The sequence below is a fragment of the Anarhichas minor genome, unplaced genomic scaffold (genome assembly GCF_050575085.1).
Source record: "Anarhichas minor isolate MPS153535 unplaced genomic scaffold, ASM5057508v1 ptg000018l, whole genome shotgun sequence".
Classification (NCBI taxonomy): Eukaryota; Metazoa; Chordata; class Actinopteri; order Perciformes; family Anarhichadidae; genus Anarhichas; species Anarhichas minor.
The window spans coordinates 11,319,514-11,346,829 of record NW_027466464.1 but is presented as its reverse complement, the minus strand read 5'-3'; the positions used below and the strand labels follow the sequence as shown (position 1 = coordinate 11,346,829).

At 47.5% G+C, this 27,316-nt stretch overlaps 1 protein-coding gene across 1 annotated transcript; it reads left to right on the top strand.

The window, feature by feature from the left end:
• The first annotated feature begins 127 nt into the window (after positions 1-127).
• On the top strand, positions 128-25,676 carry LOC142953058 (vang-like protein 1). Its single transcript, XM_076095126.1, has 8 exons — positions 128-198; positions 6,501-6,627; positions 16,830-17,261; positions 17,700-17,875; positions 20,951-21,111; positions 23,631-23,790; positions 23,883-24,117; positions 24,210-25,676. The coding sequence occupies exons 1-8, from the start codon at positions 128-130 to the stop codon at positions 24,468-24,470; spliced, it is 1,623 nt and encodes a 540-aa protein (XP_075951241.1). The 3' UTR covers positions 24,471-25,676.
• Positions 25,677-27,316: the final 1,640 nt, after the last annotated feature.

Below are 27,316 nucleotides of genomic sequence, written 5' to 3'. Positions count from 1 at the left end.
GTGAGCGAGCCGGCCCATCGCCTCCGAGCTCGGCGACAGCCCGCTGCGCCTAGCCAGCGGAACCAGCCGAGCAGCCTTCCGCTTCAAACCCCCCCGATCCCGGCTGCCCGGGCGGGACTGCGCCGCCATGGACACGGAGTCCACCTACTCGGGCTACTCCTACTACTCCGGACGCTCCCGGGGATCCCACAGGCACGGGTAAGACTAAATCCTGCTCCGTCGATAATTCTGTTCCCTCCTGTTGTTCATCTTTTGTACTGATTTCCATCCGAGTCAAAGAAATGCTCCAACTGTGAGTCACGTAACGCAACGGAGTTGGATTCTTAGAACAGATAAAAAACTACAATATGGCTGAAACAAGAACCAGAAACATTTATTCTCAGTCAGTTCCTCTTTATTCCCTTTCTCATCCCTGGATTTCTACTTCCTCCTCTCCCTCTCCACCCCTGTGATCCCGCCCCCCCCCCCGTGTGTCTCCGTCTTCCTCTCCGGCCCCCGGCATATGCACGAAGCCCCACAGCTTGTGTCGGCGCATTAGTCTGTCAGCAGGGAAATGGCCGTGGTTGACAGGCCTCAGGAAGGCGGCGGGAGACAGGTGCCGGAGAGGGCCGGCTGACTGATGGCTCGGCGGACACGCTGAGAGCCCTGAGAGGAGATGAGAGGAGGCTCCTGTTCCCACGACGGCCCCTCCCTTGTCACTTGCTCCCTTTTTTTTTTTTCGCCATATATCTCTCTCAGTTCTACGCTGCCGCTCTCGCCGCCACCTGTTGCCGTTTAAGGAACTTTGTGTCTCACGTCGTGGGACGCTTTCTGTCACCCTTTATCGCTCTCGCTCTTGTCCTCTTTATCTCTTTCCTTTCCCCTCATCGTACTCTTTGCTCCCATGTGTCCGCCGTGATATGAATGCAGCAGCTGCCCTTTTCTGGTTCGCTCTTGACCTCTCCTCTGTATCGCCCCCCTCTCCACCTCCCCCTTCTTAAATGGATTCCTGGCTACTCTCTTGAGGATGGGTAGGCTCGGGCGTATCACTCGTTCCCCCTCTCGCTGGCATTCCCCCGGGGCCGGAATGTGCCCATGTAGCTCAAAGTAAGAGCAGAGCAAAAGTGGTCTCGCATTGATTTGGAATCAAAGACGGGGGGGAGGTTAGTGGGTAGTAGTGGTGGTGGTGGGAGGAGCTTCTATCCACCACCACTTTCTTGTTCTGAAACCTTTTAAGTGAGTGACAGTAAATTGGGAATGAACATACGGGCATCCCCGCCAAGCGTCTTTTCCGCTCCTCCGCTCGCACCATGTCTGTGCCAAAGCCACCGGCTGTCCTCTAATTCCATCTAAAAAAGAGGGAAAAAAGATTTTTCCGCCTTTGAAACCCCTTTGCCGTCGTCGTATGAAGGTGATTTACTCCGAGGGGGTTCCACGCGTGAGGCAGCTCTGCATCGCTGTCGTCTAATTACACTGATGTCAGGAACAGATGCAGGCACGGTGGAGCGTGATCACATACAAATAATCACACAGTGACATCATCGTCTAGTTTTGTTTGTATCTGTGCATATTTGTGAGTCAATCTCTACATCATTTGTCAGAAAATAATAGAAGAATGGAATGGGATTGGCTTAGGTTTTCATAAACAGATGGTGCACGGTTTTTGGAGTTATTTCCTCGGATAGCTGGCTTTCTGCCCCCGTCTCCTGTGTCAGACTCAACCAGTGTCCAAAATACTTATTCAGTAATGACCAGCGGCAACATCTGGCTCTGAAAAGGCTCCTTTAAAAAGAAGTCTGATTGTATAAAAGTCTATGAAACCTTCTCTCTTGATTTATTCCCTCAGTAAACATTGTAAACCTGAGTTTATGGTAAATGATGGTCCCTTTATTGTCCACGTCTGTGGACGTTACTTCCTGCTAAATACTGAGACTAAACGTATGCTGATGACACCGATTTATTTATTTGCACGTAGAAGTTATTTGTATTCCCTTCTGACCGTGTTCAGTTGCACCAGAGCAAAACACCAACTCACCAGAGAGCAGTCTTTTCAGTAGTTGTGGGTATTACACTGATGCCCATGAACCTTTGAATCAGCCAGAATCCAGAGCTGCACAATTAACTGCGAAGGGAAGGACGCTAATGTGATTTTCAGTCCCTGGTTGTAATATTCCATTACCACACGGCCTCTTGGAAGCAGCAAGTAGCTGCCATGTTTTTGTTTTATATATATTCGTTGGTGCAGTGGCATTGACAAATCGTAGTTGCATATTTTACTCGTACTCATACTAGAGATTTTAAACCATTCAAACCACTTTAAGGATCATGGTAGATTTGTATTGGGTCACTTTACTTCAGTCTTTCTCTCAAAAGTTCCCCAAATCTCGGCTCCTTCACGCTGTCAGTTTGGAGTATTTAAATGATTGTGAAATAGTAAATCTCATATTAGCAGCTGCTCATGTGGAAAATTGGTTCCTTTGATTGGTCGAACTCCAATTATTGGGCAGCATGTAGCATCGACATAGAGCTGGATACGTCATTTAAACTAATTCATTCACAGTCATGATTCCATTTGGAGGTTCCTGGATGATACGATTCATATACATATCGTATAAATCCGATTTCAGCTCACCTTTTTCTTGCTCTACATAACTATTTCTCTTCTACTTTTAAGTGCAACACTAGGAATGTCCGAAGTTCAGACAACGTTGTACAGCCCCGTCTTTTCCAGTCATTTTCTCATAGACTTCTATACAACCAGAGGAGTCGCCCCCTGAGTGTGTGGTGGCTCAGTTTTTATTTGGCTCCATGACTCTACCCATTTGGCTGAGGCCGAGCCGTCCACCGGCGCATCGACACAAAGCGGCGTGTCACACAGGTGTGTGGGTCGCCCTGCCAGCCACGGAGAGAACAAATTGGCCCACAGACGGTCCGGCGTGCCACGCTAGTTGGCTCTGCCTCTCCAGCGGCGTCCTGCTATCGCCCTCCCTCCGTGTGAGGCGGAGAGAACGCGACCGCGAGCCACACTCATCCTCAGGTGTTGGAGGGAGACGGCGCTTCCGGGACCTAATTGGCGGGACTCTGCCCCGGCTCGCCAGGCATCATCTGCCCTCACAGGACCCCTCCTCCCTCCCCCCATCCTCTCTGTTCCAAAAAAGCCATACCCGTTTCAGGGATCCACGCTGGAAGTCAAATTCCATTAATCAAATCATAGCAGAGCGCGCTGTTGGAATACAAACGAGCCGGCTGCATGTTAATGAGGCAGGAAGAGGATGTGGGAAAGGGGGGGGAGTGGTGGGTAAAGGTGTGTGTGTGTGTTGGGAGCGAGGTTTCCACACAGTGCGATCACCCCAGAAGCATGCTGAAGGGGGAATGAGAAAACGGACCGGGGGGAGGGGAGGGGCCGGTAGACAGAGGCCGATCTGTTCAAACCACTCCCCGGCTGCCCACAGGTCTGCTCACCTCTGTATTTCCTGTCTGTGTGCATCGTCCGGACCACGTTTTTTTTAACGTCTAACTCGCATCGTCTTTGCACCTTCTTCATACACATTTTGTCGTCTCGCCAGCTTGCTGAGAACCAGGTGTTCCTTTACCTTCTGCTCTTGACTTTGGCTGTGAGTCACGCTTCGCTGGGAGATATAAATGGACATTACACATGCTTTGTGTGCAGACACACATTCACACCTTGTTTACTGTCAGCCAGTGGTTCCCAGCCTTAAACACCTGCTTGTGACAGCTCACTACTTGTTATCTCTTATTGTGCATGTGGGTTATGTGCAGTTTAATCACAGAGGAATGTTATGAAGACAAACAGGCCAAGAAAAATGGGGGGGGAAAAGCCGAACAAAGTTGCCGCTCATCTGTTGACAGCAATGTAAGAGTGCGTGGATGAAGAATTAAGTGAAGTTTTACTCATTCACTCTCTACGCTTCGTAACGTTTGCTACTCCACTTTATGCGGAAGTTAGCCCGCTACAACGGTAGCAATGGCAACAGAACACATAAAAATGGCCGCCGTTCTGACCATCCTGCTATGTCGATTTGAATGTCTGTTCTACTACTATACATTCTACAGTATACATACCATGGAGGTCTCCTGAGTGGAGAAATTGATCGTTCACTAAGAACAAGACTTTGCTGTACAAGAGCAATGCTGTTCTTTATTTCCGAGTATATATATTTTTTTGCGTTTTAACACGACCTTCTGCTACACTCTGCTCTTTACTTAATGCAGCATTACCTTTCCTTTCCTTTCCTTTCCCCTAGAGCTGCTTATTATTCTTCATGGGGCGCTGCTGCTCCTCCCTGTCTCCTCTCCTCCCCAATTAATAATCGCAATCAGTGACAGCCTTTGACGGATGATCGCTCCCGCCGGAGGAACCGTTTTTGCGGTGATGGTGATGATAGCCATAATAATATTTAAAGTAATAATGATAGCTGTAATATAGTTAAAGGCTTACATGGACCTAATCTCCTGGATTTATTCGACAGCAATACGTGCGTCACTCTGTCGGTGAGAGAAGTTGCTGAGGGCTATTGGAAGCGAGCTTTCTCTTGCTCCGTGCACATTGGAAACACTAGTTGCTGTTGTGATTTTCTGTGGGAAAATCGTGTCCACATTGAAAAGGGGGAAGTACAAGAATAGAGGCGGAAAGCAGACTGGTTAACACCCTTTAATGAAAACACTTCAACCCACCCAATGCAACTCTGTCAGACCGTACCAGCTCCACTGCTGTCAGTCACGCCGATTCCTCCGTTCCCCCAGCAGGCAGGATATCCTGCACATTACGGCGATGTTTTGTTATTGTGTGAGAAGGTGGCGTTCAGGGGCCACCCGTGTTGGTCATTTGTAGTTCAGCATAGGACTTTCTTTGTCCTTTGTTTGTGTAACTTTGAAAAGATTAAAGCTGCTCTAATGGAAATGATTGTGCCCGAAAAATAGTAAATGCAGCTTTTAAGGCATTTTCACAATCGTGCGATTCATTTGGGACGTCAATGTATATATATATATATATATATATATATATATGTTTAACTGTTTTTGTCTTGAATATTTAGCGTTGGAATAGCGACACCGGAACAAGGTTGATTTTTCAGAATAAAAGCATCGACCAAACACGTTGTACAGAACGGGTTGAGTTGCGTCTACATTAATGAAACAACACGGAGTCTGAACCAAGACTGCAAACTTTATTACTCTTTATTACTCTCTCCAACCTCGACAAAGGCAGCGCAGACCAGATCCACTAGCTTCTGTTCTTACCTTTCACAATAAAAGCCCCAGGCATACAATATTCCCAAGTGACTATTTCGTATTTTTGTAGCAACAGCCTGTGCTCGAGTGCGTTAATGGAGAAACGTTGTGGAAATTTGATTTGTTATGTTCAAATGTCGCTCAGAGAAATAAAGTGATTACCGTGAAACAACGAGCGTACAGACGGCAGGAAACTCTATTATCATCACGAGACGACAGCATCTTTAAATGGCCTCTTTGTCGTCTTCAGACCCCCAGCTGAAAAAGAGCCGCCTGCTGTCGCCCGATGTCCAATATGTCGGTCCAGTAATCTCGTTGCAGCATCTTCAGCATGTAATATCTACATGAGATCTGACAGCCATGTCTCTGGTGTCAGTCCGTCTGTCTCTCGTTCAGTCCGAGCGGCCGCCAACAGCTCTCAAACGCAACACCTGGGAAATACAACCGCTGCCGTCCAAAGGAAACTTTGCATTTTTCAATCGGCTTTAAAATACTGCATGTACCATGTCCAAGATGTCAGCAGCTGGAGCTGGAGGGGGAGGGACACCGATGAGGGATTAACTGTGGCTTGTTGAGCTTTTCTGTGGTAATGGAGCCACAGCGAGGGCACCGTGCCATGTGGCCATATTGATGCTGGGCGGAGGATGTGGAGAGCCGGCGTTTCACGCTCTATGCGGGATTAGGGCAGGGGGTCAGTGCGGCTAATGGAGCTCATATGTTCAGAGACAGAGGGCCTTGTAGTAAGAGTGGTGCTGTGATATGGAGGGGGGGGGGGTTATGTGGGGCAGAGTTTACATGAGCGCCAGTCAACGGAAATCAGCTGGAGACGGTTTAATTTCTCCACCTTCACACAGCGAGCTGCTCTGGAGTCTTATCAAACATGTCCCTGCTCTCTTTGTGTGATCAGTTTGTTCATATACTGTGTGCAACCGTCTCTTTCACAGTGCTCATCTCAGAGACTGGTCCGCCATGCTTTTTTGCCGTCAAATAGGACAAGTGAAGAAGCAAGAAGGCAAAAGTCAAAGGCCAGGGTCATCTCGGCTTACAGTGGGTTCTTCCTGTGAGGGAGATAAGGTGCAAAGACTGAGGAATGTCAACAATATACTCGTAAATTGTTCTTAAAAGGTTGTTCACTGACAATATCACAACCCTTTGATCAGACTGTGTCCCTCTAAGGCTTCTTTGTTTCCAAGCTTGTGCACTCGTATTTCTTTGTCAGCATCCGTACTGCACTAACCGTGATTTTTCTTCTCTTCTTTGTTTTGCAGTGAGCGAAGCCGGGACCGCCACAAGTCCCGCGGTAAAGACAGCCGCTCGGAAAAGTCCGTAACAATTACCACGCCGCCCGCAGAGCCGCTGCTGGGCGACTCGGCCGTTCGCGGTGAGCAGGTCCAGGTAGGGCTGAACACAGCGCCGCTGCACCGTCACCCAAAAAGCAGTCCCGCATCCAAACCGAATCACACATTAGGAATCACCTCACACTTTCTGTACATTTTGCCTCTACCTTTTGCGGAGCACGGTTGCTTTATGATCTCCGCTAGTCCGATTTATAAGGGATTTAGAGTGCAGGAGATTTATCAGTCACTACTCAAAATGAGCTGGAATGATAATTGTGTTTATCAGCCCAGGCTGGGACGGGCCATCTGGTATTTGAGGGCAAAAGCCAGAAAGGGCCAGTCCACTTTTGGCGAGGCCTGCGCCATCGCTTTCAGGAAATCTACCGCAGATGAAATATCTGCAACAGGATAAGGATGCAGCAGGTTGCTTCTGTGGTCATCGCCACTTTGTTTTGTCGGAAGCAAACGCTGTATTTCACTGCAGGGAGGGGGTCAACTCATGAGGTCTAGTGCAAGGTGGGGAGATTGCTTCAGCGCCCCCCCCCCCCCCCCCCGCCCAAAAATGGACCAGACCAAGCAAAAAAAACGGCAGCTTAGCTGTTTTGACTGTCAGTCAAAATTCAAACTCTTCCCTCAGAAACCATGCCGACTTTGTCAGTGACAGAGAAATGGATTATATGATAACACGGAAATATAAGGTAGGAGATTGATCGTCAAATTGTCTTGTTCGTTAAATATTAACGTCTCGTAGGCTACACCATCAGGATGTGTTTGTCTGGGCATCGGTGCAGTCTGCCGCCCGATCATGTTTCCTGGAGTCGGATAAAAGGCAGAGCGAATAGCACTGGAGGGGTACAAGAGATCTCGCTTCCAAAACAGGCAATGAGTCATCGCCAATTTGTTACGTTTTGTGTGGTATTTTTGAAAACACATTTCATCGTGTGACCCTTAAAGAAAGAAAAAAATTAGACAATTCTTAAGATAACGGTTTGAGGGCTGTCATGACAAACAGCATTTCTTCAAATAAGACTGTTGATATAAATTAGGATATAGTTAAGTCGCCGTATTTGCTTAGTTCAACAGTTGTGAAAAATGACTGAGAATTGAAGCAGATAATGAATTTAAATAAATAAATAGTAAAAAAATAAAATACAAATCTTCCGTCTTGAAGCGTGAAGTGTTTACAGCCAGGGAGCCTGTTTTTAATGAGATGTAAAGTAGCCGAGCCCTGTTTGTGACTGTCTCATGACTGAATAAGGCTTTAAAGTGGGGCTGTATGAGGTACTTATCCATAGTCGGTGTATTACCGACAGTAGAAAGTGATAAATGGGAAACTGAGGCCATTATCTATGATCTCTTCAAAGCCACCAGACTCCATTGCCAAAACAGTAATTTTACCTCGCAGTACACAGAGGTTGCTGGTCTACCGCTGCCTCGAGTTAGACCAGCAACTCCTTCGTTCTGTGATTCTTCTCATGCAGTCTGGTGGCTTTTAAAGAGACCATAGGTGGAAACAACCGCTTCCGTTAACTCACTTTCCGTCACGTGAAAGAGTGAAACGTGTGCCGTTACTCGTCCAGCGTGCTTTGAAAGCAGGAACGTCAACACTTCGTTGCTGCTGGCAAGAGTCAAAACGCAATGTAATGAAAGAAGAGAGTTTAGCACACAGACAGCCTCTGCTTACCCAAGACTGACCCGCTCTTTATAGCCAAACAACTGTCTGGCACGGTGGCCCTCATCAAGTGTTCGGCTTAAGCCGCTGAAGGGAAGAAAAAAAAAAAAACACGCCCCGGTCGCTCCGACGTTCGGCAATCGTGTACTGACCTACTTGACGCTCACTTTCCGTCGTGGCGAGACTCGTTAGCAGTCGTTTGTGTCTAATTTTAACACATGACAGGATTTGCCACAGAGCACAGTCGTCCTCGGTGTTTTTCGCTCTTCATGTCTTATTCATGCCGTGGCCTGCAGTGGAGCTGCTGACAGGGCGGGGAGCGTTTGGCTTCAGTTTGAGTAATCAGGGCCAGCGTACTCCGCTGAGAGAGCGGCTCAGCACAAATCCCCGCGTGTGCACTCCGGTCCCTGCTATGTGCTCCCGTATGTGAATATTTAGGGTCGGCCTCGTCTCGCAGTCGCTGCCGCTCATTACTTCCGCTGCCGGGACTTAACCGGAGTCTTGGCTGACGGAGCGGTGCATCGGGGGATGTCCTCCTGATTCCCGGCGCGAAAAAAAAGTTTCTCACGGCCTTACCGCAGGAAATCGTAAAAAGAAGAGGGGTGGTAGATTTGTTCAGACCCTGCTGTTGAGCGGTGGTGTTTGTGTGTGTGTGTGTGTTCATTTGTTCACTTGGCAGCAAGCATTCACAACATGCAGAGCACAGAAACCCAGTTTGTTTAATCAAGTCTTTTTAAGGGGGTTACGGGCTTGACTATTTATTGGCTGCTAGCTGTCTCTAGTCTCTATATTAAGCTAAGCTAACCTGCTTCATATTTTGTGTACATCAATCTTCAACAAACTATTTCTTAGCTTAGGTGTAAACTGACGACCAGTTCTTCACACGTTTTGTTTATTTAAAATGGGATTTCGACACGGCTCGTTAATGAGGTTGATCGTCCACCTCTCAGACGGCTCGGTGGGTTTGAATAGAGCTCTTCCAGCAGGTCGCTCCAATTCCAGGACGCGGGCCAAAGCCCCGGGCCGTACGTACGTGTGAATGTGAAGAACACGCTTCAAGTGCTCGTTCAGCTGTGAAGTCTGAAGGTGGGAACGAGGTGGTTCTCGGCAAGTTGTATTTTGCCGGCTAAGGACAATGGAGGGGAGCGTCGCCTGGACCTCTGGAGGTGAACTGACACTCAATAATGTGAGCAATTTGGGTCAATCCGTCCTGCTGCTGTTGGCTGTATGAAACTGGATATTGGAGTGGATACTGAGAGGTTGATGGGAGCAGCGGCGGTCGATGCAGCGCGGCTTAGGAGTGTGGTGCCGGGCCGGCATTGTACGAGGTGTCAAACAAGAGAAATGCGATATGTTTAAACCACAAAGCATTCTTTGAGAATTAGCGCCTTCCCATCCCAACAAGTGGAGAGAGAGAGAGAGAGAGGGAGTGAGAAAGAGAAGTGGAGCTGGGTTTATTTTTAGATGAGCAGTTTAGAGAGGGAACCGCTCCCCCCCCCCCCCCCCCCTGTTCTCCAGCTGCTGTCAGGTGCTCTCTGGTAAGGAAATGCTGAGCGACAATTTGGCTCAAAATGAACCTAAAGCTGTCTGATTTGCGTAGCTGGCATGCGATTGCTCAACCTTTTGTAGCTTACTTCCAGATTTAAGACCTTTAACGGCTTACAACATCGTCACACAGAGTCCTGATGTTCCTCCTTCTTGTATCCAAATTCTGTAATCGTTCCTCTAGCGGTGCTTAAAAGTAGAGCGACGGTTCTTCTAAGTCGCACCATACCACTTCTCAACAATACCAGAAATTTAGTATTTAATACCAGTGAACTCCTCCTTACCCAATATGCCACCACCTTAAAAAACAAAACACTTAGAGTTATTGTTAGGAAGTTAAACGGGTCCTAATTCCCTCTCAATAACGTTATAACTTGCCTTCGCCTAATCCTCATTTTTACTGAATAGAGCTTGAACGCATCATATTGAAACCCAATGCAACCTCCGTTAGCGGTAGCTGTTAGCTCTAGTATCGGTTCTGGTACATAGCGAGTTTTGATTGTTTTTAATACGCACCGTCGGGTTGCTGTGTTCCGCTGTTGATGAGCAAGTTTTTGTCTTACCATCCCACATGCGCACACACACACGCACATTAACACACACACACACACACACACACATTAACACACACACACACACATTAACACACATTCAGCCTCGCCTGTGGCAGCGCTGCGACGCCGCGGTGCTCACTGGGTCAGAAGCGATGCACGGAGAGTGGCGCTGAGGCAAGAGGCGAGCGGAGAATGAGAGAGAGAGGATGCCTTGAGGGAAAGACGGATAAAAGGGAGGGAGGAAGGAGGGAAAGAGAGAGGGAGGAGGAGGAGGATGGGTGAAACCCTTGGAGTATAGCGATGGCACCTAATTGGTGTTGTTTACTCTCCTCTCTGGACTGTTTATTTACTGTACTCCTCCGCTCCACCTTCCTCTCCTGCTCCATCCATCCATCCATCCCATACCCCCCCCTCTTCTCTCCATCTCTCCTGCTGTCAGGACATCCCATGTGATCATCTCATATCAACTCTCTTCCTCTCTCCATCGCTCCTCTCCGTAGAGCCCCACACATTATGTGGCAGGCGAGCGCACAGTCCCACACGATGCCTCCTGAGGCATGATGGGAGAGATTTCTATATAAAGCAGAGTCGGGGAGGTCACACACACACACACACGCACACACTCTGGGATGTATCGGGGGAAGGAAGCACAGAGGCGATGTTCGAGCGAGCCGGACCGAGGTGAAGTTCAGTGAGGATTTCGGGGATGCAGTCGCCACCGGTGATGGAGGCGGGAGACGAAGTGCTGCAGGTGCTCGAGGTCTGCGAGGCGATAGAGGAGATAAGGGAAGTGATTGTCACCACCATAGAAGAAGACTCTATTACTAACTCTCCTCCAGTGGCCAGCTCTGGAGCGGGGACTAAACCGAGCCAGGTAAGAACAAGAGAGGTCCAACATGCAGCGACTGGAACTACAGGTTTATACAGAACAACAACATCTATATAAACGAGTGAGGACGTCTAGTGCTCGCTGTCGCTGGACGTATAGCTCTTATAGAAATGTTGTTGGTCGAGGACGGCCCTAAAGCAGGTCCCCTTCTCTTAGTGCTGCTGACATTTCTTGTCCAATTTGTCTTTACTCCAACAAGGAGACACACGATGGTCTGTATTTATCGTCGCATTCCTCTCACTTAAATAAAGCTTTAATTACTTATTCTCTACAAATGCTCTTCCATGCCAGAGAGCTCCAGTGGTCTCCGACGTTGATCCCGTATGAATGCAGTGAACACAATGTGCGCAATATATATTACACTATCTGACGCAATAGAGTGAGGCGAAGTCTGTACCTCAACGGCGAGGGACAAATGCTTTGTTTTTGGTTTGAATTGTGCCATAAATTACACTTGTAATGTTTGTCAGTTTAAAAATAATTGCGCAGGTCAAGAAACGTTGATTGCTTGATTGATTAGTGAACTCTTTATTGCAATTAACAATAGGCCTGCAGAGAAACATGCCCAAGTGGAGATATTTCATACACATAAGATTAACTTGAAGTTGTAATTAACAGTTAAAACTGCTCTTAAAGAAAGCTCCCACTCTTAAAGTTAAACAAAAGTCGTATTCTTCACACTCAGCAAAGAACTTCTTTACTCCTTAATCTGCTCTTGAGATGATTTCAAGTGTAATTCAAAGTCGTCCCAGGTTTCTCCATCAGCTCTCACTTAATGCCACATAATCCTCACACCACTTTCTGGGTTTTGCTAAATTAGAAGTTCTCTCTTCCCTTCATGGTTACCTGACATTCCCGTGAATAATCCATTTCAACCATACTGCAATTTAACCTCTTTATCAAGCGCTGCTCAGCTGCCGGCCTCCCATTGTCTCGCCGTCACTCCTCCATCCTTGGAGTTAGTCCGGGAGACTATTTTTACGGCGCTTCCCTTCCTTGTCCCGACAGGTTCTTGGCCGCCTCGCACGCTGTCCACAGTTTGAACAAAGGTTGGTTTTAAAGGAGCTCTTTGGGAATGCAATATTTTACACACACACACGCGCACACCTTGCCTCCCAGGAGTGAGTAGAGTGCACTTGTTCCTGCTCTGAGCGAGAGGCTTTTGTTTGCAGCCCACTTATTGCTGAACAACAGAAAACAGCCTTTTAGTGGATATTTGACTTACCGCGAGAGACAATGGCTGTTATTTATACTCCGGTGGAGGAAGAATGCATAAGATACTCGGCTGAAAGCTTTGGAAATGCACGCTGGCAGACATAGCGTGTTAGTGTGCGTAGCCAGTGTGCTATATATACACCTGCTCAGATACGCACTTAAAGGCTTAGTGGTAGTTATTGTAGTCCCAAAGAACTTCTACAGGTGCAAAATATTCAGCTTTCTCTGATTTTAACTGCAAAAATGTGTTATTTCACCTCCGACCAGAATAGAATATTCTCAGCAAATGTATTTTTTTGGCAAAACAGAAGTAATTGTCATATAATTAAAAAATAAAAAACACCCCGAAGGGCTTTTGAGCGAGGGCCCACAACATCAGGAAACCCCTCCAATCCCCACAATCAGTCCTGCAACGCAATACGATGCACGCAGACGAGTGTGCGGTTCGCATGTCTTGCTGGATGTGTTTAAAGCTCAGCAGCCCCTGTATCATGTTGCAGCACTTAAAGTTTGCAGCCGGGCCAACATTTCATCAAAGAAACACTTTGATGGCACATTCTGCCTCTTATCAAACCGCCCTCGCCGTGCTTTTATAGGCACACCGCTCAACAGACTTTAATGATGCCTCCATTGTCTCTTCCCTTCTCTTCTCTTCTCGAGTGGTGTGTGAGAACACGTCATATCGGATGTTTCCGTTATTCAGCTGTTAAGTCGCCCAGAGCGGAGGAACTGCTTGTAAAACCGTCGTCTGGGTTGAATAAATCCCTGCAGGCGTAGCACGTAGAGTAGACCTGACAGGTGTTTAGTTGAGGTGTGTTTTATTCATGACACACATGTAGTTTTGAGCGGAGGATTTCACACGTTGGTCTGTGTGCAGTAATACTCTCTGGCCTTTGAACTGCCACTGGCCTCACTTTCCGTCCCTGTGTGGATCAGTCCCTCTCCTTGAAATTGGCTGCCTTGTTAGTGAACATGTCTGTCGCGCTCTCGCCTTCTTCCTCTTTGTTCCCTCTCTCTTTTCGCCGCTCCTCTTCCTCCGTTTCAACCTACTTTTCCTGTGATGAATGGGACTGGGCCTCCTGCGAGGCTGCTGGTACTGAACCAGATCAGCCTGAGGTGGCTGCTTAATCCCGTTAGGAAATGTGGGTCACTAATGTCTATTTTTAAATGTCGGCTGAGGGAAAGCCCAGGTAGAGTAGTAAGGACCCAACGACAGTAACGCTCCAAATTTCATTAGCATTGAGACGGCTTGTTGATGAGCAGGGAATCCTCTCACTGATTTTGCTTCATATTAAATCATTTGAAACACCGTGTGATGTTCTGCTAGTGTACTTAACTAAAACAATCAGACAAAAAATCAACACCAAAAAGTGCCGGCGGTGCCTACATGTACCAGGATGCATTGCGTGCGAGCTTCCGACGCTGAGGTTCCCCGTCGGCCGTATCCTCTTGCACCATTAATGCAGTGAATTATTTTTTCTTCCATTCTTGCTTTAAACATCACTCGTTGCCACATCACTTAATTCCAGTGGTGATGGAGTTCTTGAAGGAGTCCTTAAGCAGCGTGTGATTCAGAGGTATGAAACTATGAGCGATGAGTGTTGATGAGTGGAGGCATGAGAAGCTGTGATTCATGTCTCCCCTGGGTGCTCCCGAGGTGGTGAGGAGACACTCTTCCTTACAACTAATGCCTAGTGATTTGCTTACACACACGGAGCCACGCTTGTCTTCACCAGCTGGTAGTCAGACGAGGTTACGACTTGAGAATCTGTACTCAGCACCACGTGGATCAGTTGTGCCATATTTACTCATTCAGAAAAAATAAATATGTTTTTAAGTCGGGAGACGCTAAAACATTACTGCATGGCCGCTTTGTTTTGACAAAATATCCCCAGTGCTGCTGAGGCATGCATACGTCCCCGATGCGGAGCACTTATCCTCCGCTAATACCAAGAGAAAATAATGAGGCCTTGCTTACTTTTGTCGTCTGCCGGGGGTCATTGCTCCGTGTGAGTAAAAGGCCTGTTGCGTAAGTCTCCACGGAGAGAGGCTGAGGGCCTCTTCAGTCCGCCTCTCTCATTATTGATGAAGTGGCTCTCACTGTTCTGTTTCAAAAAGCAATCTCCACTCCAATTGACTGCACTGAAACATGCATTATTTATGTTTGTTTGTGTGCATGCTGCATTACGTTCCCAGACTTTTGTACCATTATCTGTCAGATACAATTAATCTCCACCTGTCGAGTTTAATACATAAAGAGTTGATCTAATGTTGAATTATAACGAGCATCGTGTTTGTTTTAAGGAATCACTGATTGGAAATCGTAGTGAGATGCTAACTGGAGCCGCAGACCTGTACTGTAACAAGCACACGTTGGTTACATGTACCAATAGCGTTTAAGACATTCCACTTGAAAGCTAGCAAGCTAGGCTAACTAGCGTCCACTCGGAAAGTAGAAGTTAGTAAGCTAGGCTAACTACAGTTAGTGTACCGTGTGTACGACTGAATTTAATGAGACACGCATAAGAAAGAAGTGCCATTAAACAGTATCTTTCTACAGCTTTTACTCACTCTTGATGTGCGGAGCAGCCATCTTGGATTTTGAGGTTGCCGCTCCAGTTGAAATTTCTAAATGGGAACTCAAGAATGCCGACTTTCCCAGTTCAAATGGAACGCCCCATTAGCCTTGCTTGCTAAGCACTGATTTTACTGGCATGAATAAATGAAACGCAGACACTTTGGCCCTTCTAGCACAAACGTCAGGTCGCTTCCCCGCAGAGACGCGTCGACATCTTCACTCTTTGACCTTTTTTTGAACCCAGGCCACGCATTCCACCGTCTGGTTTACAGCTCACGTTCGTGATTCGTGATGTTTCGGCTCTTCCTACAGCTGCGCAGACATCGAGCTGAGCATTTACAACCGCGTCGTCGTGTGTCAGAGGTCAGATGAAACCGAGATAGTTTTCTGTGCCGGACCTCATCAAGGAGGCCGTCCGTGGAAACCAACAAGTCAACATTTTGACGTGTCGTCTCCCGTGAATGGGCCATGAATAGAAAATGTTTCATGTTTTTTATTTTTATATATATATATTTATATATTTCTCTCATGTTCCGCCCATCTAATGCATGTGTGCATCCACTATTGATATTCTGTAGGCAGTGAAAATTCTATTATCGGTGTATGAGTGATAATAGTAGCTTCTTTCTAGCTTCAAACACAACCTGAGCTTTCAGCCTGGGTCCTCCCATTGTTCTGCTTCATCTCTTTCTCTGCTGCTTTAACCCCCGAGGCCAGTGGGATATTCTCTGCGCCCCCCCCCCCCCCCTCTTCCCAGTCTACAGCGATCACAATACATCTCCTCTCTGCTCACTAATACAGCCCTTAAAATAGAATTCATCTACAATGGTACTGCTCTCTGGCAACAGCGCCTTTGGTTATCGGAGGTTCTTGTAGCCGATGGCAGTTCGTCATTGGCCCTCTTTTTTCGTTGGCAGGGCCGGTGCTCAGCCGCCCACAGAGCCGCGGTAGCAGCTTGTTGTGACTGGCTGTGTAAAGAGTTATTATCTTCCCTTGTTCTAGCGGCTCCTGCTCCGACGCCGCTGACCTTCATTATCTGCGGATGCAGTCGGACCCAGACGTCAGCGTTTAGCCCAGTTGGCAGCTCGCTCTGTTTACTTTTTCCACTTCCTATCTTCTACTCCTTTCTTTTTCTCGCGTGCTGGGAAATTACCTCCCGTGCCTTTTTTTGTTTTGTTTTGTTGAGCTGACGTCAGATGCAAAAGAAATATAATGTAACTCCACTGGAGGAGCCTCAGCTGTAGGACAATGTTAGCCGGCCTAATACAGCGCAGTGAGAGAAGATGGAAGAGATGGAAGCTTCCTCTCTTATATTTTCAATCTTCTGATGTCCTCTCTCACATTGTCCCCTCGAGCACAGTAGCTGTATCAGGCCCAAGCCCCACTCCACCATTGTGCTTTTGTTATTGTGCATTGGCTGGACTTTCATTGGGTGCATCTCATTGATCATTTGCACCATACATTTATTATATCTGGTTGTAAATTAATTGTGAAAAACTAATTGTAGAAATAATTCAGTAGCCTAAATTATTGAGAGAAATTTATGTAAATCTATTCCTGAGGTATAGTGATCTCTAGCGTCTATCTATGGATGGATTAAATAATATTATTTCATACATCATACAGGTTAATAGGAGGAATTAGAGGTGATGAATAGAACATCTTTCTTTGATTTATGGTTTATGATGGCTGACCGGATCAGTTTTTATCCAGTGAGGATGAAGAAGTTAGGAATGATAAAATAAGGGTTTTAGGATGCACTCGTTATCTTAAATGCTTCCTTGTTCCCTCCTCTTCATATCTCCAGGATGACAACTGGGGCGAGACCACCACGGCCGTCACGGGCACGTCGGAGCACAGCCTCTCCCAGGAGGACATCGTCCGCATCACCAAGGACCTGGAGGACAGCGTGGGCCTCGACTGCCGCCGCTACTTCACCATGGCCCTGGCCGTGGTCCTGGGCCTGCTGGTGTTCCTGACGCCGATCGCCTTCCTGGCGCTCCCCCACCTCCTCTGGCCGGAGAAGCTGCAGAGCTGCGGCACGGCGTGCGAGGGCCTCTTCATCTCCGTGGCCTTCAAGCTGCTCATACTGCTGCTGGCCGTCTGGGCGCTCTTCTTCAGGCAGCCGCGGGCCGGCCTCCCGCGGGTCTTGGTGTTCAGGGCGCTGCTCGCCGTGCTGGTGCTGCTCTTCGTGGTCGCGTACTGGCTGTTCTACGGCGTCAGAATACTCGACTCGCAGGTGGGTTTGGAGACGGGAATGCGGGCGTGAAATATGATATGATATTTCCAACAGCAGTGGGAGAGGTCTCGTTTATTGGAGACACATACATTTTTAATGCCTTTTAGGAGCTCAAAGAAATCACAACCAACCAAAAGAGATATTTGGTTTCCCCAGCGCTGTGTTTACTGTGAGAGTCATAATTTAAAATCCCGGTTGGTCCCTCATTCAGAATGCATGTAGGAAAACAGTAAAACGCTTGCAATCCTTTGAAATGTGTCTAAATATTCATACGCTCTACATCTTGTCTTACATGTGTACGATCTTTTTTTTTTTTTTTTTCCTGCAGTAATATGTTTTGGGGGAAATGTTTACTGCATTTGCATGTAGTTTAGATTCAGTGTATACTCTGCGTATATGTCATCAGGCAGCGCAACTGACCCTTTAATATTGTCGCAGGATGAGAACTACCAGGGCATCGTGCAGTACGCCGTGTCGCTGGTGGACGCCCTGCTGTTCATCCACTACCTGGCCATCGTGCTGCTGGAGCTCCGGCAGCTCCAGCCGTGCTTCTCCGTGTGCGTCACGCGCTCCACCGACGGCGAGATGAGGCACTACAACCTGGGACAGCTCAGGTGAGGAAGCACGGGGAGCGGCCAGCTGCTTTTTTCAATGTTGTCCGCTCATATCTTCTCATATCTTCTGCAAACGTGGCAAGACGATGTGTGTCAATGGTTGATTTCTTCACACAGCTAGGCACTGTAGTTTTTATCAAACGTCACCCAAACGAGAGGAAATACTGTGTTTGTTGGGGACTATTTTCAGCGGCGGATTAATCGGCATTTGGGGTAGCCGGGCGGTGTATGTGGGATCATGACAGAATACACTACAGTGTGTGTGTGTTTGTGTGTGTGTGTTCATGGTAATGAAGCAACATGTCAGCCAGTAAACGGTGTGGCTCATTGGTGTGAACAATGGAGCTCGATGGCACAGAGGAAGGAGATAAATCAGCCTCTGATTGGTCTTTTTATGGGACTGTTTGCAATAACAATCATGTGAATTAACGACTTTTTTTCGCAACAGAGTGTTACCGGTCTGTTCAGCTTTCTCACTGAGGCATCGGCGGATGCGGCTAGCATTGAGAGCAAGTTTAGCGGAATACCCAGTTGTGCATGTAGAGAGAGAGAGAGAGAAGACAGAAGGAGTAAGAGGAAGGGACAAGATGCAAGGTAAAGAGAGCCATGTTGATAGATGATAGGGGAGGAGAACATGGGAGGGGGGGGTGAAAGAAGGGAAAAGGGGGACGTGTGGGCGAGATGAAGGCGGAGGGAGAGAAAGAAACTGGGACACCTCAAGTGAGAGAGACATACACTGGTGACACATTTATAAATGGGAGGAAGTAACTCATACAAGAGGCCGAGAGAAAGGAAAGGAAAAGAGAAAAGGGAAGATGGAAGAAAATGCAGAGACAAGAAGGCGTGCAGACTAAGTGGCTGATGGGGAGAGGAAACCATGCCGGGAGGAAAACAACAACAAAAAAGGAGAGGGTGGGGAAGACTTCAGAGAGGAAAGTCCTCAGAAAAGAGCAGCGCACAGAGGGCGGAGTACAGAGGCAAGACCCAGGAGACGGAGGCAGGGAGAGACAGAATAGAGAACGAGGGATTAATACTTAATGGTAGGCTAGAGTTGAAGAATCCTAACATGTATGTGGGAATGAAAGAAAGGAACTGTGTGTGTGTGTGTGTCAAAGAACAGCTCCGACCAGACCAACCAGGTTTTCATGACCTTACTATCTCTGAGCAAAAACAGGAAGATCCCATTTTTTTTACGCCAAACACAGCAGCTCCCCAGTCTCACATACGCTCATAAATCATGATGGATTTATAGACGGGCCTCTTTTATGACCGGACGGATGAAGCATCATCCCCCACATCTGCTCCCACACTCAGGTCTTATCTTTCTGTAGTTGTGCAGGTGGACTGGTTCACACTTTGTGTCTTGAAGTTCGAACTTTTACTGACTCCTCTCTGTGACCTCCATAAGAAAACCAGATAAATCTGATGAGGTCTGTGTGGCTGCTCCACCAAAATCTCACTTGAGAACCATTTGCCATAAATCATCAATTCCTTGACGTAAGTGTCTTTGGCTGGAATTATATAGCACAGGAAAGTCTTTGAACCCAAACCTTTCAGTTAAAAAACAACAACAATCCGAATCACCACATTTAGAGATACGAGGTAAATGCATGGCATTGGTAGAAACGGGTCAGGCGTGTGTGTGTGTGTGTGTGTGTGTGTGTAATGGTCTGGTCGGTGTGTGAGCCGACTTGCTCGGGGGGTGTTGTCCTTTGTAAGCTGCTCCATTCATGGTGCTTGGCCGGCAGCGTGCCCGTCCTCGCTCTGTTGTCCGTCTGCGACTGTAAACACGCGGCTAATTAGCGCTCCCTGCAGACCGGAGCGCAGCATCTGGTCAGCCGGCACACACACACACACACACAAATTATTCCTGCACATGCAGCCACAAACATGCATCATACAGAGAAGCACCGACATAAACGTGTGTGTTTTCTCTCATGTATCTCCTCCACTAGCAGAAGGGCGGCTGCTGCTTTCATTCCTGTTTTTTTTTTTTTTTTTCCTGGCAGGGTTTTCCTTATCATAATGGCCGAGGGCCCCCGGGGCCCCGAAGGCTTGTCTCCGTCTGCCTGGCCTTTGATGCCAATCTGGAGGGCCGGAGGAAGCCTTTTTGACGAGTTGAATATGAACGCATTCCTCACAGCCAGAGAGAGAGGGGGGGGGGGGTCACGTTCCCTGACTGGTCAGTCCTGAGCAGCAACGTTGGAGACGGTCTCCATTTGGTCTTTATTTCCGCGTAAGGCCAGCGGAGCTGCTCGCTCGGAGTGGTTTTCTGTCATGTTTGCTCGGCTTTAATGATTGACCGTAGTCGGGAAGCGTTAGAACTCCGACTAAACAATGGTCCTGTCTGTTTGAATGCAGAGTTGACCAGGGGAGCGGCCACCAGTCTCCTTGCCGCCCCTTTTGGCAGAAATGAGCGCCAATCTAGCCCGTCATGATGTCGCGCAGTACATGTGACTCTCGGCAGAGTCTGGGCGGCTTGCGTCTGCCTGTGGTATTTCTAATGACCCCACCACTTAATGTACAGTTTGTTCTGAGGACGGAGCTGAAGCTACGAGATGGCAGAAAAGTTGAGAGGTCACACCGTGATCCTCCTCCGGGATGATAGGAAGCGCATGCAGCAGGCTAGCATGTGCCGTTGTTCATGTATATCGAGTTAGCTCTTCACGTGACCCCGCAGAACGACACAGCGAGGGCTCTCGCGCCTATGAATGAAGTCCACACAAGCTGGAGGAGAAAAGGGCCCATTGTTCAGCAGGAAAGTGGTGTTGTGGGTCGGCCAACAGCTGTCAACATCTGTAGCCTGTATTAGAAGTGCTTAAGGAGACAAATCACATTGATACGACAACAAGGAAATGCAGAAATCTGACATGTCCTACATCCTTCCCTCTATCCTGTTCCTCTTGTGATGAGTCTTTTTAGTCTCTCAGTAGGTTGTTTCCTAGTGTCTCTCACGTTTCTCTCTCCGCTCTTAGAGCTCAACCTCTCACGCTGGCATAGAGCCAACCGGATTTAAACTTCCTAACGTTCCCCCCTCGGCCTAAAGCTCCTCTTTGACTCCTCTCCTCTCTGCAGCATCCAGCGGGCGGCTCTGGCCATCTTGGAGCGCTACTACTGCGACTTCCCGGTGCACAACCCGGCGCTGCTCTCCGCCTCCAAGTCCCGCGCCGCCAAGCACCTGGCCGGCCTCAAGGTCTACAACGTGGATGGTGAGTTCCCAGCAGCCCCCGCTGAGGGTGAGTGGTCCGGTCTTTGAACTCTGTGTTTTCTGTGTCTCTAACATATATGCTGGGGTCATGCTGTCATCTGTATCACTCTGTATATCCACTATAACACACAAGAGGTCCTCATTTTTAAATAATGTGTAGCGTTACTTGCTTTAGATTATTATAGGGCTGCAGCTAACATTAATTATTTTCATTATTGTCTCATCTTTTTAGCTTTTTCGATTCATATCTTCCATCGATACTTCCAGGCAGCCATTCGTTTGCATTCATTTCAGTATAACAGGAAAAATCACCTTGACAAACATCAAGTCTCTGCATGTTGACTTCCACACAGCGCATTCCAGCGCTGTGTGGAGGAAGCGGATCCGCGACCGTTATCCCGATTGGAGAATGTGTTGTCAGGGAACGAAGAGTGATTTGTAGCCGATGCGCTACGACACGTGTGGTTATCTGATACCCGCCTCAAACGCTCTCTCCTTATGTGTCCCCTCACACCGACGCTAACCCTTTAAGACGCCTTTAGAGCTAAACTGAAAGCATACCTTTTTGACAGTAAGTAAACCAACCAAAGCACCTTTTGTTCACTTTATAAAAGCTCTCCTTGAATCATGTGCACGTTCGGTGTCCTTGAAGCTACACCTCCTTTTCACACAGAAGTGATGCTTCACACACAGACTCGCTTGCATGCCACAGGTTGATGAAAAAAAAAAAAGGTTCAAAGTCGTCCTCACAACAGCTGGCAGACTGTAGCACAAGCCCTCTGTATTACGTTATCGCTCTCCCTTAAGGGTGCTCAAGCTTCACTTCAGTGCACTAACTTTACTCCCTCCCCAGTTTGTTCTTTTCCTCCTCCTGCAGTTTGTCTCCCTCCTTTCTTCCGCCTCCTCTTAAATGTTCGTGGGAGACGGCCGATAAATCAATAGCTATAGTCTGTCTGTCTGTCTGTCTGTCTGTCTCTCTCTCTCTCTCTCTCTCTCCGTCTGTCTGTCTGTCTGTCTCTCTCTCTCTCTCTCTCCGTCTGTCTGTCTCTCTCTCCGTCTGTCTGTCTGTCTCTCTCTCTCTCTCTCTCTCTCTCTCTGTCTGTCTTTCTGTCTCTGTCTCTCTCGCTCTTTCTGTTTCTCACTCTGTTTCTCTCTCTCGCTCTGTCTTTCTCTCTCTCTCTCTCTCTCTCTCTCTCTCTCTCTGTCTGTCTTTCTGTCTCTGTCTCTCTCGCTCTTTCTGTTTCTCACTCTGTTTCTCTCTCTCGCTCTGTCTTTCTCTCTCTCTCTCTCTCTCTCTCTCTCTCTCTCTCTCTCTCTCTGTGTCTCTGTCTCTCTCTCATGTCTGGAGCTTTTCCCTCCCACTCCTCCTCTCTCTCTGCAGCCGCACCAGCGTTGCAATAAATAAGTCGAACTCTGGGACAGACGATAATCTTTCCTTGATTAAAGAGTGTTGAAGCCCCCCCCCCACCCCCGGGGCACAAAGCGGCCATAACGTTAATTTACGCTGCATCCAAATGGGCCCAGGTGATTTTCATGACGCCCGACGAGCGAATTTCGTCTCCGTGTTGTTTTCTCCGCTCCCATATCGGGGATTAAAAGTGCCGACAAAACACATTGAAATACGGTTCCTGAAATAATTAAATAAAAACATATTAAAAGGACAATTATTTAGACTTTTGCCTGTAACAGCTGATTCCATGCCTCGTTAAAATCACATCATCATATTTAATCACCACACAGATAACACATACATTTGGATTCATTCATCACGCTACTTTTCTTATTATAAGGAGTTCTGCTCCCTTTTATTTTACGTGGGTGTGACCGCTATGACGCTTCACTGCATTACTTTGTTTGATTTCTTTTTATTAAGATGTTTTAAATCTTCCGTACAGAAAGCGGTTCAACACATCCCAGGTTTACCTGCTCCTGACATGGCAACACATGGCTTCCAGCAGGATACCTCTCACCCATGAATCCCATCTAAGTGCAGTAAAAGCGAGCGCAGGGTGCGCTTCTAAACTCCCTCTTCTCCCCGTCCATGAATTATTCTGTTCACGCGCGATCCCTGCCCCGCATTAATAATTCAGCGGCTCTGCCTTCTTTTAACCTGCATTAACACCAGCCAGTGGTTCATCAGCAGCCTCCCATCCTCCTTCCAAAGAAATAAAAAGTCAACTTTTGAAGTTGCCCGAGACGCTTTTTTAATTAGACTCCCGAAGGCACCGAGTGGCAGAGGAAAGGGAATGCTTGAATATCAATAGCAACGCGTGAGCGTGGTTTGATTTTCCAATGATCACGGTGCTCGGAACAATTAAATATTATAAATATTACGACTTTGTGCGGCTTTTCATGTCAGCTTTGATATTGCGGGTGATAAAAGGAAATGAACCGTGGTGTATGTGCATCAATGATCTACCCCCCCCCCCCCCCCACTCTAAAAGCACGTTGCATCTTTATGTCACCACCAAGGATTTCTTTGTTCCATTACCTTTCGTCTTTAAGGCTTTTAAGAAATCCCTGTCTCATCTTTTATGTCCTCGACAGGTCCGGGGAACAACGCGGCAGCAACAGCGGCAGCAGGAATGGCCCACTCCCAGTCCAGAGCCATGATCGCGGCCGCCGCCCGCCGCAGGGACACCAGCCACAACGAGCTGTACTACGAGGAGGCGGAGCACGAGAGGCGCGTTCGCAAGCGCAAAGCACGGTAATTTAGTTCCCGAGCCGTCTCGAGAAAAAAGCGACAGAATATTTCCAGCTTTGAGTGAAACGCTTTCTTTTTTTTCTTTCCCTCTCCAGACTGGTGGTGGCGGTGGAGGAGGCGTTCACGCACATCAAGCGCATGCAGGAGGAGGAGCAGAAGAAGGCCCCGGGGGACGTGATGGACCCCCGCGAGGCGGCGCAGGCCATCTTCCCGTCCATGGCGCGCGCCCTGCAGAAGTACCTGAGGACCACCAAGCAGCAGCACTGCCACAGCATGGAGAGCATCCAGCAGCACCTGGCCTTCTGCATCACCAACAACATGACGCCCAAGGTTTTTTATTTTATTTTTCATTCCGTCCCACGTGAGCTTGACATCTCATTCTGAGCTGTGATAACTGTGTGTGTGTCTCCCTCCCCGCCCAGGCGTTCCTGGAGTGCTACCTGACCCCAGGTCCCACCCTGCAGTACAGCCGGGACCACTGGCTGGCCCGCCGGTGGACGCTGATCAGCGAGGCGTCGGTCACCAGCGGCCTGAAAGACGGCTCCACCTTCCTGCTCCGGTGCGGGGACTTCAGCCTGGTGGTGACGACCAAGAAGATCCCTTACATCCAGATGTCGGAGGAATACATCGACCCCAAGTCGCACAAGTTCGTGCTGCGGCTACAGTCGGAAACCTCCGTGTAGGACCCCGAACTGTTTTTTAATTCTCTCACTCTGTTTTGTGGCTCTCAAATGTTTTCACTTTGGGTTTGCAGTTTTTTATTTTTTTTATATATATATATATTATATGAATCTTAATATTACACTCATGTTTGAATATATTGATCTTTTTTTATGTTTTGATTTGGATGAAATGGAAACAAAGAGGCAGGAATGATGCACAATCACTCGTTCCTTTTTTCTGTTTGAGCCAAACAAGATGGGAGCGTTTGAGGTTTCTGAAATCCACACAGAGACTCCGCCGTCCCGGTCGCTCCTTTATTTCCACGAGACGGACGGACGGACAAACCACTAATGACCGCGATGGTGTGACTTGGATTTAGGTTGTTTTTAAGCCCAACGGAAACACGCGACAGATATCCTCGTCTGCAACATTTGAAAGTATTGCATTTGACAAAAAAAACAACATCAATCAGACTTTGCATTAAATGCACATCTATGTATGTTTTATAAATGAAAATAATTCACCTTGAAAGGACGGAACATGTGATCTCAGACTGTTTTATCTCCTCATCACTGCTTCTACATCTGTCGCGCTCCGGACAAACACTTCCCTCGACTCTCGTCCCGATTCTTCTGCAGGTGCAATGGAGCAAAATCAGAGATACGTTTTCCACTCCAGTTGGGAAGAAACACAGACACGCGGCACGTTTTAACACCGGGGCGAAGCCCGAAAAACATTTGCCCCGCCTCGTCGGTTCAGTAACCTCCTCGGGGCTTTCACGTCTGCCCGACACGGCGGAAAAGGAGGCAGCGAGGAGGAGAGACGGGGCCACGATGTCGCGGATAAAAAAAAGTACTACTGATTACTCCAAAGGAGAATTCCCCCCTATGTGGGTTATTACACAGCAGAGAAATCGAAATATAGTAAATTCTCTTATAGGAGCTGGTTTTCAAGTAAGCTAATGAAGCCCAGGTGATAAAAACATTGACGGGCTGGAATTACCTGTACTCTACTGCAACAGCTGGTAAATCTAGTGTGAGGTTCCTTGACACAGTCAGTACAGCAGAGTGGTGTCAAACTCACCACTCTGCTGTTAGAGTTTCTGTTGTTCTATCTGCTCTCCAGCTGTTTCTGCTTTGTCGTTCTCCTGATCTACCAGCAACAAAGCAACGCTTCCTCTTTTTATTTTCACATTAAAAGCTTTCCCACAAGGGGAAGAAAAATTCGGTGGTGATCCGTTTTCTTAGTCTGATCTAAGCTGTTTTTTCCCAGAGTTTATGATTTAAGAACTGGTTTTGCTAGAATATTTTTTCTTTTGAGGTTCCCGATAAAAGAAGAATAATCTGTAACACGAGTAGGGAAAAAAGTGTTGTGAAAGCATTCATGTTTTCTCCCCGGTCAGTTAATTTAAGGTTCATGTATTGTGTGTTAGCGAGTTATGTAAATTAAAACTCACCTGAAAGAAAACATGAATGCCTTTCAGACAGAACATTGGGTAGTGATGCACTTCAGCCTCTTGTGGCCAAAATGAGTATTACAGCAACAAACACAAAACAAATGTGTAACAGGTCAACAATGTAACTTAAAAAAAATGATCATCCAAAACTTTATTGTCCACGCCTGTTTCACAGATGAAAAATAACAAAGAGAAAATAATTTATAAAGTGGATCACCAGAATGTTTGTTTCCCTCTCAGGGCTTCCGTAGACAGCCGTGTAGAGAGACAGGAAGCTTCTGACATGTAACAAAAGGTCCTCAGTCGGGAATCAAACCATGTATGTTGCAGTTATGTGGTAAACGCTTAGACAACCCAGGCCGCAAGACTTTAAATGGGAAAATTGGTGCTGTGGAAATAGACACTGATTGTATCAACACATTAAAGGCCACAGTTTATTCACGGCATCAAACATGATTTAATCTCTCAGCGTTTTGCTTGAGAGAGTATCAATAGTGAGAGCTGCAGCGGGGCGGAACCTCCCTCCCAACAGGACCGTCTGGTTTTCCTTCACTACCTTGTCTCACCTCTGTTCTCTGACTAACACGCTCGCAGTGAATCCCTCGAGGTCAGAGAGTTATTTTCTTTCACCTGATGCATCAGCCAGAAGAATCCAGCTAATGGCAGATCCACCAAAGTTGTAAAAGAGCTCGTGTGTGTGACTCACTCAAGAAGGAAAATGTGTCAGTGATATTATCTTCAGTGGCTCCGAGCAGGGCTGCCCCCTACTGCCCCCTGGCGGCTGAACGTAAAACTGTCCGTTTTGTCTGCCTGAGGGGAACAGCAACATGTTTCCATAAAGAAATATAAAACACAAAGACGCTGTTCATGTAAGCAAAAACATTTGTTCACTGTGAACTTGTAACCGTCAAAGCACCTGGGAAGAACGCAAAAACAAAAAAAACGACTTCTTTATTTGACGCTCTGGTCACATTTTGTACCTACTGACAGATGAACTTTGTACGATCCAATGTGACTGTGTTTTTACACTGTAACTATTTATGTAAACAAGCATGTGTGTGTGTGTGTGTGTGTGTGTATGCCATTCCAGTTCACACGACCAGCCCCCCCCCCCCCCCCTCTACATCACCGCCGTCTGCCACGCTGTTGCCGGGTTAAAAATCCTCTGTTTTTGTCGGGACAGCTCTGTGATGATGACGTGACATTGCAATGCAAGACGTGTTTCACTTTCACAGGTATTAGCGTTTGTATAAAAATAAAAAAAAACATTTTTATGAACATTTGTAAAAGCTGCTGTATGGGACCATGTGGAAACAAATGAGTTTGAGGCCTTGTTTTGTGCTTCACTGCTTTTTTCCTCTTTTTTCCTACATATCCCAGAATGCCTCTGGAGCATGAAGTTTTCACTTC